The sequence below is a fragment of the Argiope bruennichi genome, chromosome 4 (genome assembly GCF_947563725.1).
Source record: "Argiope bruennichi chromosome 4, qqArgBrue1.1, whole genome shotgun sequence".
Classification (NCBI taxonomy): Eukaryota; Metazoa; Arthropoda; class Arachnida; order Araneae; family Araneidae; genus Argiope; species Argiope bruennichi.
In genome coordinates, this window is record NC_079154.1 from 72,362,964 (window position 1) to 72,378,578 (window position 15,615).

Genomic DNA, 15,615 nt, shown 5'->3' on the forward strand with positions numbered 1-15,615 from the left:
AAAAAAAAAAAAAAAAAAAATCTAAAAATCAGAGAAAACTGTAGACATGAGCATTTTACGCCAAGCATGCACGCGGTCTGTAATATCACGCTATCATTTCTCGACTTGCGAAACTTAAATGTCGCTAAAACAATCATATCAACAGCAACCAGAAACAGGTTTGGTGCTTCTTCTTTTTCTTCTTTTTTTTTTAATCTCAAAATTGTGCTCCAAAACTTTTTTTTTTTTTTTTTTTTTGCCTTCTAGAAAAAATTATATATAATATAAACTTTTGATATCTTCTCTCGCTGTTTCGCGTTGATTCCCATTTTTGTCTGTGCGCTTTTTCGGGCGATAACTTCTTACGACCTTGCCCTTTATTTTCTGCCGTATATTTTAAAGCTTAAAAAAAAAAAAAAAAAAAAAAAAACCAAAGCAATGTCATTTTCTCACATGATTAAAAAAATGCTTCCAGAAATTTCAAAATGATGGAGCATTGATTTGAAAATCTGGTTATTTGATGATATTAGCAAGATGAAAATTGAGAAAACAAAAATTCTGTTTATAGAAAAGTTAACTTATTATTAAAATTTTTGTTAAAAGGACAATAATCTCCAAAAACAAATATCATGCCATTAAACTATTAAAACAGGAAATATAACCTATTTACTCTGCCCTTTGTTATTTCAATATCTTCGACACTAAGGAAATTGATCTAAAGTAAATCCTAAATTAATAATTGCTTATTTAAATAAAAGCAAAATTCATAAATAGTTTGTATGCTATAGAAAACCGAAGTATTCTGTGGTTTTTCTTCGAATTTTGCTTCCTAATACTAAGTGGAAGGAAGCTTCAAATGAAAATTCTATTCTATATTTAATTTTATGTCCTTTTTTTAAATACTATTTGTAACTTTTGGAAAATATTAGTTTCTCGTCGGTTTTTAAATAATTTTTAAAAAATATATATTCCGTATTGTTTCCAGAATCTGAGAGATTAAAAAAATTGTTTGGTGTAACTGATATTCTCATTTTAAAGACATCTCTACAAATGATAAGAAGATTTTATGCATTACGATATTTTATATAAAACATTTTAAAATAAAAATATATTTTAATAATTTTTAAAGATTGGTTTATGTATTTGTGCTTTGACATTTTGTTACATAACCTTCAGCAATTGATCTGATAAGTGATAGATGAAATCTTTGGTGCATGCATTGTATTGTATTTGCTTTGTTGTTGACATTCTAAATGTTACAGACAAATACTAAAGCAAAGGGGATATTTCAGTGGATGTTACATAATAACTAATTAAAAGGTTTATTATATATAAAAATATTTTCATCCCGATCAACGTCGGGTATAGCAGCCAATAAGGGGAAAAAATGCTATCGAAATATAATTCATCTGATTGCATGTGATGTGGTTTTTCTCATAAATGTTCACAAAAGACACACATTAAGAAAATATGAATTTTAATATCATTATATTGTATTAATGTTTATTTCTGCTTTGATCGCAGAATCAAAGCTACTTCTGAGTGAAACGACTGCAACAAAACCGAATCTTAACTGATAAGAAACGAAGAACATAAAATGCATCTGTCATTATGATAGACTTTATAGGGAAATTCCATATAAATTCTAATGGTGTTATATGTCATCTGTTGTTTCTAATTTGGAAATCCCGAAGAAGCAAACAGTTTTCTTTTGATACTTTTGCCATCGTTATAATCGGGTTGGGAAAAGATGTCCATTCCACCCATGGAATTTCGGTTAATGGGAAAAAAAAAAAAATGATCCATCTTTCAAACCAATTGCAAAAGTTCTGAAATATATGCAATTAGCCAAATCGATTAGCCCAAAGAGTTCCAGAAATCAGACACATAATTAAAGACTTACTTGAGAACCTTATTCGGGGTCTCCTTTTCTCATTACTAGATATGAAGGTTGATTTTTACATACTTAAGTATGTTCCCCCCCCCCATCCCCGAAAAAAAGCTTTTTTTTTTTTATTTTTTTTTTTTTATTTACCATAATCCCATAATCTAGTTGTTTTAATGCTTACAGATCAAGTTAAAAGTTGCTCGCTTCTTAAACACAGAATTTAATGCCAATTTTTACTTGAAAATGGTTAGAGGCACTAATAGAAAAAATTACATTACTTTCGAATAATTTTAGAACACTTGGAATATTTATCACCAATGGCTGTTAATTGTTATTAAATATTACAATTAACTCTATAATTTAGAAATATACGAACATATTAATGTTTATATGCAGCCTTTTATGGTGTTCCTTTTAATGCCTGTAAAAATGTAAATTGATAAGTTGAAAATTTGAATAAAATTATCGTAAAGCCTCTGGTCTGTTTAAAATAAAAAATAATAAAATGCAGATATATCAAGTTACTTTGCTAAAACTGTACCACCAACGTCCAGAAAGTGCAAATTTCATTGTGGAAAACACGATATTCAGAATCTGAATTGGAATTAGAAATTTTCTCATCCAATATCGGACCTAAAGAAGATTTTAAAGAAATCTTTAGAAATAGTCCTTACAAGATAGTTCTTCTATATTGTGTAAGAAAAAGCCTAATATAATGCCTGGCACTTACTAAACAGTTTACTCGGAGACGCCAGAAAAAAATTCAATCGGTTGAGCACACCGAAAAGTAACCAAGCAATTAAGCCTAAGTCTTAGCACACTTCTTAACATTAGACTGAGATTTTAAAATCGGACATCAAAATACAATTAAAAATTATAGAAATCGGTCAATCAGATCTATTTTCGGTAGAATCTAGTCCGTAAAATTGCCACAGCGTAGGAAGCACACTGTTGTCTAGAATAGTGGGGTAAGAGTCGCGTTGAACTTACCATGAATTGTGATGAAGGGTCCCAGTCCATGAGAAACATCCCCAGACCATAATTCCACCTTCGCCAAACTTTACTATAGGCATAATGCATTCTGGCCAAAGGCGTTCTCTATGCATACACCAAACCTAAACTCTGCCACCCGAATGGTAGATGCATAATCCACGATTTTTTGAATAACAAATAATTTTGCTATTGTTATTTTTAAATATTTGTTCCAAATATCTGTTATTTCAATCATATTATTAATTAAAGATTATTACTTAGTATTAAATATAAAATTTATTAATTGTAATTAATACTTAATTTACTAATTTAAGTAACGTGCGATTGAATTAATTTATCTATTTCAGCTTACTTCTTAAATTTGATTTTTTTAAGAACTATTTATTTAATTTCTTTATTGGAGTAAACCGTTTTCTGAAAAATTTGAATTAAATATATATGTTATTTCTTTAAAATGTTTACTTTAGTTCTATATTCTATCAATAGATGGCGCCAGCAGTAAACAGAATATATGCAAAGTCATGCCATAAGCAATTAAAAATGATTTGTATGGAATAGTGCATCGTCAAATGCGAATATCGAAAAGTCAAAGTCACTCTCATGAAGTGGAGCGGCGACTTCACACTTTCCAGTGAAATCACCCCTTCGATAAATTTCAGTGATATGCAATTCAATGATACGATAATTCCAAGGATAACCAGTCTGTTCACTTTTCAACCCATTCACAGATTTCTCCTTTTCTGTTTTGTTCGAGAGCTTCCATTGGACAGATCATATCGATTGTTACTTTCTATCGTGATCCAAAACCTGTAATCGAAATATCACCAGTAAGATCGTATCAAGGATTTGAATCACACCCCTCTTTGAATAGTATCGATCACTGGTATTTGTGACTTTATGATATTGGTTTCGACCCGCCTTGCATCACTTCAACCGAGCAGCGCGGTTGGATTTTCTAATCGAAGGCTTATAGACGTCAGCACGTCCATGAAAACCAAGCAGATGTATTTCCTCTCGGATGGTATTTATGGAAACAATAGTCCCGGGTGCTTGTTGGAACTCCTAGCGAATGTGGGCCATCGATTTTGCGCGGTTTTTCCGAATTTCTTTGGACAGCACTCGTTAGTCTCTATCTCTTAGTTTCATGGGTCTGCCGGGTCTCACTAATCACCTTCCATTTCTTAATCACAAAAGCCACTGTCGATTTTGGAATGCTTAACTCGCTGGATATGCCCTTTAAGGATTGGTAAGTTCTATGATATCCGACAATTACGTCTTTCTTGAAGTCAGTTCTCAATTTCGTGGTATCTTGCATGCGACTAATGCCAGTGCTATTTCCTACACGATATTTAAGTATGCAGATCAAAACTGTAGATATCCTCATTCGCGTGGGTGTCCAAATACTTATTGGTAGATAGCGTGTAATCTATGCTATAGAAAAAACTGTATTTAGAGTAACAAAATTTCACAATTGAGACCGACCATCGTCTGTCAAGTAAGTACTGGGTCAAACCTCCAGGTAATGAGATGGTCGTTATCTCATCAACATAACATTCAAACACAACATTGTTCACCGAACAAGAAAAAAAAAATGTGATTGCCTTAGCAGGAGCAAGCTGTGAATAAACAAATCAACTTCAGGTAGACACAAATGAAAGTTTTCTTGTTTATTAATATAACAGAAAAATCGTCGCCCCGTGTGAATATTGCTTTGTGTTTGTCCGTTTTGCAAGTATATCAGATTATTAATTAAATTGTTTGCATTATTTTATACATTAGAAAATGTTGTTTCTGGATGTAGTTTTTCCAAGTGCATGTGAATTAAAGGAAAAAATTTCGTCTTTCACCTCTTGGGAAACTTTTGTTTCCAAGGGCTGTGATGAAACCATCATTACTTTCTCGTATATGTAATACAGAGAAAGTATAGTAATCGTCAAAAAATTCGAATTTGAGATTGTAACGAATCTAAGTGAAGTTTTTAGAAAATGTCCGTTTGTCTGCGACAAAGATAACTCCAAAACGTTTTGAGCTAGACGGTTGAAATTTGGATACGGTATTTACCCCAAATTTGCAGATTTTTGTCAATTTTATGTCAAATCTGTGCAGAGGAAGTCCGACAGTTCGAATATAAGTTAAAAATAACTATAAAATGAAAAGAGCTAGATAGATAAGATTCAGCAATCACATTTAATATCTATAGCGTAGACGCGTATTAAATTTTGAGCCCAAATCAACAAAGGGTTGACCGTTCTGTCAGTCTGTACTTTGATAATCATGTAAACGCGGTAATTCAAAAACGCAATGCCTTATATATCAAATTTTGTAAGGGATTTTGTGATTATAAATGAGATTTTCTCAAATTTTTGTCTCAATCGGCTGAGACAACTGTGTCTAAAGCGCAGATCTATTTTAAGATACTATTGATGGCATGCCAGGGATTAATCGCCAAAATAGTCGCCGTGGATGACACGGCATATTCAGTAAAAATGCTGAACTCACGCCAAAAGTTAATATTTCGTAGCTATTGTGCGGCAATAGTGTAGAGCGTTTCTCTGGTTGACAAGTTTATTAGAAAGTATGCGACAAAGTTGCGAGGAGATTTCTCCCGAATCTACTTCCCTACTTTTTTGTCTATATCTTAATGGGAGTATTAAAAATATTTCATTACTTAATTTTGAAGTTAAACCTTAATAGCAAGTACAGACAAAATTTCGAAAATTGTAAATCAAATCTTCACAACTTGATTATTAACAATGGAAATAAACATGGGATGAAATATTAGTGGCAACAGTAAAAAGGAATTTCACTTTATTTTAATGAAATTTATTGCAAAATATGGTTCTTTTACAAAGCCATGTACAAATAATACATAATTTTAAAAAAAGATATAAATATTCATGTGTCATTTAATATTAATTTTTGATTATGTGAAAAAATATTTAAAATTTTATTGTATATGTGAAAGATTAAAAAAATATTTTTTTTTTTGTATGTTTATATACAATTATTGGAAAGTAGGCCAGTTGTCTGTTACGAGCAAAAGTAGTAATCACTCAGTGTTCATATCTTCAGTTTCTTCTTCAGGTTGTCGAAGGCAAGTAAAAAACACTTCACGGAATGAAAGGCAATAGCTTTGTCTTCTGCTTCATTGAGATCATCATTTTACTGCCATTCAATGAAAGATTCATCCCTAATAACATTATTATCATACAAAACATCGAAAATTGCATGGTGAAGACCTACAAAAAAGGAATTTACTAGCATACAGGTTTCTGCTCTAATCATGGTTCAATAGGTAATTTCTAAACCCATAGAGATAAGTTTAAACTTCCAATTGGAATTTTCCGAATTAAAATACTATTTATTTCAGCTGACAAATAAACTTTTGAAAAAAAAAATCATTAAAAGGTTTGGCCAATCATTAGCGAAGTCATTAAGGAAGTGGTCAGATTTGATTGGTGGATCTTCCTCGAGTTGGTCGTTTATAAATACTTTAAAATTGCCTAAAATAGTTATTTTTAAAGTTTCATAACTCGGCCGGCTTATTTAGCAGAAGAGTGAAACTATTTTGCTTTACAATGCTAGCATGTCATGAATATTTTATTAAATAAACTAATAAGGATTGTATACAAATTTAGATTTTGTAATTTTTTTAACAGTACATTTAGTGACTCACACAACATAAAACAAAATTCTTTCCTGCAATTAAAGTATTCTTCAAACTGGAAGAATATGCTTTCTCTAACAGTACCCCCCCCAGAAATAAGTAAGTGGTCTGTGAGTTTAATGGACACCCTATGCATACCCTCCATCATTGCTTACTTAGTCATCAGTAGAACTTCATACAGTATATTACATATAACATAGTATCAACAAATTATTGAAGAATAAATATTTCCAAAGAATTTAAATTAAAACAAATATTTTGAAACATTATTCAGACTTATTTAAGAGACATTTTTTTATTAATGACTAAATATATAAGCTAAATATTTTTTTTGTGAAGAAATGGCAAGACACGATTTTGTTGATTACTCGTTAGACATTTACATTTTTTTTTCATTAAATAGTAAGCATTTTTGCTTCTTTAAAAATCCTCATTGTTCAGTATAACATCATAATAAACTCCCACATACATTTTTATAAAGGAGAAGGATTCCAGTGTTTTTATATTTATGCTGAAATAAATTTCCATTTTTTTTTTTTAGCTATGCTAAAAATTTATTCATTAGCAGCATTGTTGTGAGAGCGGTGTCGAAAAGAAGGTATTTTCACCGGGTTTTTTTTTGTTATTTTTTGGTATATTTATATATCCGTTTTTTGTAGCTTTCCATATTTTTTCATTGTATATCAGTAACTCCTTAGTCTTCGCCTAATTTCCGCAACAACTACAGAAATTTTGTAGCTGGAGGGTATGCCTATGCATTAGAATAGATTTTTTTTAAAAAAAATTTCTTCATATATCTAAACCACAAAAAAATTGAAAATTGGTAAAAAATATAATAAATAAATAAAAAAAAACCTCATAAGTGTTTAGTGTAATAAATAAATAAAATGCTGTGTTATCACTTCCCGAGAAAAGTAAGCACTTTTTGAGGACGTTTTTCCAAAATTAAGCACTTTTAAGGTGCTTAAAAATGATTTTCGAATTTAAGCACTGTCCATTACGCTACGCACCATGCAGTAATAATAAAATAGTAGGTAATTAGTAATCATCGTAGTAGTATGTAATAGTAGTATTATGTTAGTAGTAGTAGAATTAATACGTAGGTAATAATAGTATGAATTAGTAATAGGTAATTAGTAATAATGAAATAGTTGATAATTAGTTGTATGCAATATAAACTAGAACGCATTTGCTGAGTGCAAAAGATTCCATTTTGATCTCTACATAATGAGTAGTAGTTTCAATTGTAAAAAAAAAGAAGTTATAATAGCATATTTTGAAGCTATAAAATAGTCCTGTGTGTACATTTCGAAGAATGATACTATCTGTTAATTGTTGTATAATGGACTATAATTTTTTCTTATTACATAGTTAACATTTATGGAACTATCCAGATATACAAAACATATAAATTAAGTGCAAAGTTCATAGATACTTACAATTATGTTAATCTAATTGATTCATAAAATCTTGAACGGCATAGAAAGCTTGCAGCTGTAGTTTTCTATTTGTGGACACATAACGGGATATCAGAGGTGTCCTTGATTTCAGTTTACTTATATTTAATTCCCATGTCGCTCCTGAACCTGAAAGGAATATTGTATTTAAAAGATTAGAATTAATCAGATGTAACAAAATGCCTTTGGTTGAGACATACGGTGTGAAGCTGCTCACGAATAGAATTATTTCTTACCTGATAAACAACTTTCATGAACTGCTGTTACCAAGGCACGGATAAAAGTTGGACCACTAGTATCAGATATATTAGCCTAAAACAGTAAAATTTCCTAAATCGAATATTATCTTAAGTTAATATTTAATATGTTAATGTTAAACATAAAGGAGAAGATAATAATAATTAAAATATTTACGTCGACCCAATCGAAAACATCTTCTAATTCGGAATTTTTTTCCAAAAGATTCAATAGGCTCGTCTTCATTTTTTCCATTGGCAATTGAGTCTGTTGATTCGCTTTTGTTGGGCTCAATGTAAATTCAAGTTGCTACTTAAGGACAAAATAAAATATTAATTTACGAACTCACTAATAACATATTAAATATTAACAAAGAGATAACATTTCTTACATGTTTCTTGACAAATTCAGCCACATTCCCATCCATTCCAATGATATCAGTCCATTGCATACCGGATTCCCTCCAGACTTTTCCAAGCTTTATATTGTGAAAAAACATTTGAAAAAATGGATAAGCATTCATATTTTGACATCCTTATTACGCATACTGAATTAAAAAAAATTATGTCATTGTGTTTCAAAACCTAACTTATTAAAACAGATGAAAATGTTTGTAAATCAAATTCACTTTTAATGAGATTTGTATAAAATTTCAATATATAATTAATATATACAAATAAATTTTATATATTCAAACAATTTAATGACAGTTTTTAATTATTAATCTGCATACAATTTTCTGAAAATTTAGGATTAATAATAAAAACAACTTGCACAAATTTACAAAAAAAACTGAATCCTAAGAAGATAATTCCAGAAGATGTTCTTAGTTAGCTATTAAAGTAACATATTTCTTTTCCTACAAACGTGAATTCTTTAAAGTTTTCCACATAAATTCATCAAATGAGTTATTTTTAGAATAGCCTTTTCTAATATTTTTCATTAAGTCTTTTTGGCGAAGATAGAACAATCTAAGGAAGGGATTTTTTTTATTATAAATCCACTTTAAATGAAAATTCAAATTTCTAGTAACCAATCATGGCATGAATATTAAGATTATAATCTTTCGTCTGAGCAGTAATGCACTAAAACATATTACCTTCCATTTGACCGCACATTTCATTGTGGATGAAACTAGCATACCAGCTTCTTCAGAAGGTATGCATGGTTGCAATACTTCTTTCAGTAATTGGAAAGGAGTTTCAATATCTTCCATGATAGGGGCCAGGATTTCTCCAATACGATCCCAAATTAACGGAATATTCTTGGCATAATCATTTATCAATTCTAAAATAGCAGCAAATCTACAGATAATAATTATAAAATATTGGTATCGATAATCAAAAACTCAAGTCTGTTTTCGCAAAATTAAATAGAAAAAATTAACAAACAAACAATCAACTAGTATTGTATTTATTTCTAATCCTTAATTTCGAGCGGTTATTGTGATTACTTATTTTAATTATATTAATTAATAATGTTTATAAAACTAGTAGCCTCGGATGATCTGCTGGTTTGCCAATAATGTAGGTTACATTTGTTTTCTAAAAACTCATTCCATGATAGTTCATTCCTATGATTCAGTTCAATTGTCTGATATAAAATCCGTGATATTTTAATTATATTACTTATTCTGAGTATTGTGTACATAAGCCTTTCTAATGGAGACAGTCCCATAACATCATGTCCTTATTAAAAAACTAAATATCCGGTTAATCGATTATTTAAATTTCACGACACTGTAGCTTCACATTTTTAATTGTTTCCTAAACTACACAGATATTAAACATAATCCATCTTCTTTCAGCTTTCCACAATTGAAAAAAAAAAAAAAAAGCACGATTAAGAATTTTATGAAACAACGAAAAAGGGTTTAAATTTCAAGGCAACAATGTAATCTATTGTGATAATCAAGGGGAATTTTTTAAAAAGAAATTCCCAAAATTCAGCAACAAACAAAACAGACAATTTTTTTAAATTTTGAAATGGTGTAAAATTTATTTTTGTGCAATAACATTTTCACACACACGCGCGCGCGCACACACACACGTCTTGTATGCCTTGTCTTAATGGCTTCCATAGTGAAGAAATTTTTAACTTCAAATTTTGCTAAACTCAAAGTTTAAATTTAATCATGCAAAAAAGTGATTAAATTTCAACTAATCTAACTCTTGATTGCTAAATTGAAAATATGTACATAAAAATTAGCAGGGCATCGATTGATCGAATAATTTGAAAGGAACAAAGGAAAAACAATGTACATCTATTTTTTTCCCCTCCAACATTTAAGGTCACAGCGCCATTTGTTCTTATCAATTAATTTTATGACATCGCCTCATAAATGAAATGGACATTAAGATTCTATCAAATTACACGATTTAAGGAATGGACAAGTGGCGATATAAACGATGATTACACATTTTATTTTTTCTTTCTTTCATTAAAAGAAAAAACAAACAAAACTGAATCCTTTTATAGGATTGGCCGATATATCGTTCAAGATAAATCGATATTTCTTGATATATCACGAATTTATTATTTATTAATCGAAATAATAAAATATAAATAATTCTTTCAACATACAGTCTTATCGGAATTTCATACAAAAAAAGACAAATTTTTAATTATATAACTAACCTTTGATCAATATCGAAAAATCGGTAAGTATTAAAAGTTCTATCAAAAGTGATGAGCATCAAAATTTAGATAGTGATCATATAATGGCGAGCCTATCTTCCACTTAAAATAATCTTCTTTATAAATAAAAAAAAGTCCAACATATTTTAGTGAAAAATATATTATGAAATAGAAATGAAGCAATATTTTTAGAGGTAAAAAATTTCACTTTTTTCAAAGTATAAAGCCCAAATTATAAAAAAGTATGTGAATTAAAAAGTTGAAAAGATATGCCTCACAAACATCCCAACATATATTCCACCTATAGAGTCTAAAATAAATACAAATAATAAAGGTGTCTCAATGCAAAAACATGTATGCCCCTTCCGAAACGTTTCTACAGTGATACCTCGAAATTCATTTTGTAGATAATACCAGATTTATTGTCGATGGTATGAATGTTCGATCAACATCAGAAACTCGATAAATATCTAAAGTTCGGTCAAGTTCAATTGGCATTAAATGTTCAATTAAGATTGATGAGTATTAAAATTTAGGTAGTGATCAAATGGCGGATGAATACATATGTCGCTAAAATTAACCTTTATCATAAATTATAAAAAAACTGACATTATTTAATAAATAATATATTATGACATAGAAATAAAACAATATTTTTTTAGAGACAGAAAGCTCAAAAAATTATCTATTCTTGAAAGTTTAAAAGCACATATTATAGGAAAGAAAATTATTTAAAGAAGAAAAATTCTTAAGATATAAAAGCACAGTTGATTTCGAAATTTCGAAGAAAAAATTTCATCAGAAGTAAAATTTATTCCTTAAAGGTAAATAAACGTGTAGCTTTAATTTTTTAGATTTTCATTCCTTTATAAATTTTTTTCTATTTTTGTAACATTTGTGCTTTTATCATTGCTAATGAACCAACAAATTATTGAACAAAAAGTTTTGTAAATTATCTCTAACAATAAAAGAATACAATTTAAATCTTATATTTTTAACGCATGGCCGTTAAAATTTGAAAGATATAAATATTAAAAAAGCACGAAAAATTGAAGAAATTTAATATATGAGTACATAGCATAAAAATGGTAATGAAATTTGAGGGCATGTTTTTAATTTATTCACAGTTCATCTAATTGTATGCATAAAATTTTGAATTAAAGTTTTCAGTGGACAATAAATATTATACCCAAAAAGAAATTTTATTGACTCAAACAAATAATCTTACAAATTTAAAACTAAGCATGAAATCTCTTTAAATGTGAATTGAAATGTTCGACATAAATTAGACGGAATTTTACTATAAAGAAACGGAACTATCGTTTTGGTTTCAATAGTGAGAAATGTGCATTACATTTTATGTAACTATTTTCGTTACATAAAATGTAATAATTACATTTGAATTAAAAAAAAAGTTTACTTTTCGGACATATTGTATCGTTTTATTTCATGTTATTTATTTCAAAACATTCAATTATGAGTCGGTTCCTTACAGAATAATTTAATCAAAATGGGATTTTAGAAGGATAATGCAACAGGAAAACATACAATTATAAAAACTCTGCAAATTCACCAATAATACAAATTCGAGTAAATACCGATTAAGATGAAAAGGAAAATTATGCACATCGAGTAATTGATTGTGGTTTTATCATGGGCCATGATACATCGTCATGATATAATAAATCAATTTTTTTCAAAACTTGTTAAAAAAATTGACTATATCCGAAATATCGATTTTTTTCGATATATGTATCTAAAATTGCCATAACCTTATCTGTGGATCCTCCATTTAACATTGGTGTTTTGGAACATGTTTCATAATTTAGCTAATATCAAAATAAAAAAAAAATCTTTGATTGAAATTTTTAAGCATTTAAATATTTTATAGGAATTATCAGCACTATTTAAAAATGGTCACATTTTAGATAATCTTTCAACGGAAAGTTAACTTTAACTGTAATTACTAAATTTTAAAAAACAGTTAATTTTAATAAACTCATGCTTTACAAAGAAATAGAGAATATTTTGAATAATCGTGAATAATCTTATGAAAATGCACAGAACTTACCCTTCTTTATACTGGTCTGAAGTTATAATCTTCTTTTTTAGAAGGGACGATAATAATTGGCCTACATAGTACCTGGCCTGACTAGATCCTTCAAGTACTTCTATAATTGTAGTGTTGATAAATATATAGACGGTATTTGGAGAAACCAGCTCAACGACACACTTTATTGTTTCCTAATAATACATATTAAATAAATTGGACTTTCCAATCATATCACATTCTCAGAATTTTAACAATGGTCTATGAAATATAAAAACTTAAGATACGATAATGGCTTTTAATATATTTATGAATTATTATGCAATGTTTTCACAAACACAATTTTTAGAGAGAGTTATCTTTAAAATACGCTACTCAAAATAAGTTATAGTTTTCAATCTAAGCTTTGTTAAGATCAATTTCAAAATAAAAGTCTGATCTAAAAGTCTAAATTAATATTTTCAAGTGGAGCTCTAATATACTAACAAAGAATAAGCACGTGTTCTAGTAAACAGAAGGTTTGCAATCACCACTTAAAATATGAATCTACGAGGGTTGGAACTCTAATAGTGGCAACTATTTATTTACATGGAATACAAAAGTGATTCATGTCACCATGTTTTACAGACCTTCAATATAGTCGCCAGCATTGTGTACAACCCGTTTCCAACGATATGGAAGTCGTAGAATACCTGTAGTAGCGCCTGTTCTGTTGATAGTTCGAACGGAACTACTCCGGTCTACTGCGGCAAGAATCTCTGGAACAGTTTTGAAACGAATGCCACGAAGTGGTTTCTTCATCTTAGGAATTAAGTCAAAGTCACAAGGGCTTAGATCTGGGGAGTATGGTGGATGGTAAAATATTTTCCAGCCCCATCGATCGAGCATATCAGCAACAGCTTGCGCTGCATGCGGCCGAGCATTGTTGCAAAATGATAGGAACGTTCTGAAGAAAGTGTCGGCGTTTTCCCCCCCTCAAAGCCGGTCTGAGATGATGCTCCAAAAATGAGCGGTAATACTGCGCATTGACGGTCTGCTATGGGGGAACGGTATGCGTTAGGATGACACCATCACAGTCGTACAAGAGAATCAGCATAACTTTCGCATTGCTGGGGTTCTGAAAAAATTTCGAACTTCGAGGTGACCCATAATGACGTAATTCGATTGATTGGCGTTTCAATTTTGGCTGGTATGATCTGACCAAGTCTCATCCAGCGTAATGATACGATGTAAATATGCCTCTCCTTCGCGCTCATAGCTCTCCAGGTGGGTTTGAGCAGCATCGTATCGTAGCCATTTCTGCATTTCCGTCAAATGATGTGGAACCCATTTTGAAGCAATTTTTCTCATACCCAGGCGTTCCTTCAAAATGTGTAGCACACTCGTATGAGCAAATCCTGATACCCAGGCGTTCCTTCAAAATGTGTAGCACACTCGTATGAGCAAATCCTGTCTGTCGGGCCAGCTCTTGAATGGTTTGGCATCGATCACTGTCCATTAGTGCGGCAACAGCATGCACTTCTGCTTCGCTGACACTAGGATGACCTGGCAGATGCATGTCTACCACATTTTGGCGTCCTTCATTGAAGGCTTTTACCCATCCTGCAACAGTTCTGTAAGACAAAGCAGATTTCCCCGCAAGCCTCTTGAATGGCATGGCACATTCTGTTTTTATCCAACTTCGTTGTTCGTGCTTTGAAAACATCCTGGCAACACTTACTTTAGACCGCAAGCTAATACAAGGATCAGTTCGCGTCACTCCGCATGCGCGTGACGTAGGAAGGACAAGTATTTTACCTGAGAGGTAAGGTAAGTATGTAGCTAACGTGTGTTTTACGTGACATTCATGGGTTTTGTTGCGTGGCGTTTTTACAGCAGTGTTGCCACTATTAAAGTTCCAACCCTCATATAAGCAAAATTTTTGCACACAGTTGGCTGAAGAACTATATTTGAAATGATAAATGGACAGATGCATATGCATACCTCAACATCCTTATTGTGAAGGAATTCGCCTATAATGTGCTTTGTCTTCATCTCTATGAAATCTTCGTTGTATTCTGGACACTTGAGAGTTAATTCTAAAGAATAATTTTTCAAAATGAAGAAACTGTTATCATTTATCTGCATTGAGTATTTATTGATCAAACATATTATAATAAGACATTTATGACTTTATAGGAATCATTTTAGATATATTCAAAGAAGTAAACTATTTTACAAAGCAATGTTTGCTGTATTAATATCTTTTTATTTCAATCTTTTCTAATAATAAAGAAGAATGGGTGTGTGTCTTTGAATATATCTACAGGCATCATTTAACTAGAGCTACCAAATTTGGTCAAAATTTAGTTTAGAGAGAGGGGATATACATTTCGGAACAACTTTTAAAAAAATTTTAATAATTTAAATTGACTAAAAATTAAGCGAAATATTGGTGTTTTTTGCTATAAACCCCAAAAATAATATTGAACAAAAATAAATTTTACACTATTCCAAAATTGTTTATTTAATGATTTTTACCAATTTATTATGAAAAATTTTTTACTGAATTTTGGCAATTAACTTATTACTGTAAATTACACTGTTGCTCTGATATTCAAACCATTATCCTTGTTTCATGAAATATTCGATCACATGACTTTCTTCCATTGTTGAAAGCTAAAGAAGGATTCTGTTAAGCATCTGTATAGTTTACTACACAGACATT

The 15,615-nt window shown here is 30.3% G+C and overlaps 1 protein-coding gene across 2 annotated transcripts in view; it reads right to left on the bottom strand.

Annotated features, from left to right (window-relative positions):
• Nucleotides 1–5,673: 5,673 nt before the first annotated feature.
• LOC129965435 (eukaryotic translation initiation factor 4 gamma 3-like) overlaps nt 5,674–15,615 on the bottom strand; it is a 125,916-nt gene continuing 115,974 nt past the window's right edge. For both annotated transcript variants that reach the window (XM_056079296.1, XM_056079295.1), the window contains 8 exons: nt 14,892–14,986; nt 12,930–13,102; nt 9,321–9,525; nt 8,613–8,699; nt 8,399–8,530; nt 8,221–8,296; nt 7,967–8,113; nt 5,674–6,099 (listed from right to left, as the gene is read on the bottom strand). In XM_056079296.1, the coding sequence (XP_055935271.1) occupies nt 7,974–8,113; nt 8,221–8,296; nt 8,399–8,530; nt 8,613–8,699; nt 9,321–9,525; nt 12,930–13,102; nt 14,892–14,986 (908 nt within the window). In that variant the 3' untranslated portion in view covers nt 5,674–6,099; nt 7,967–7,973. The remainder of the gene's footprint in view (nt 6,100–7,966; nt 8,114–8,220; nt 8,297–8,398; nt 8,531–8,612; nt 8,700–9,320; nt 9,526–12,929; nt 13,103–14,891; nt 14,987–15,615) is intronic.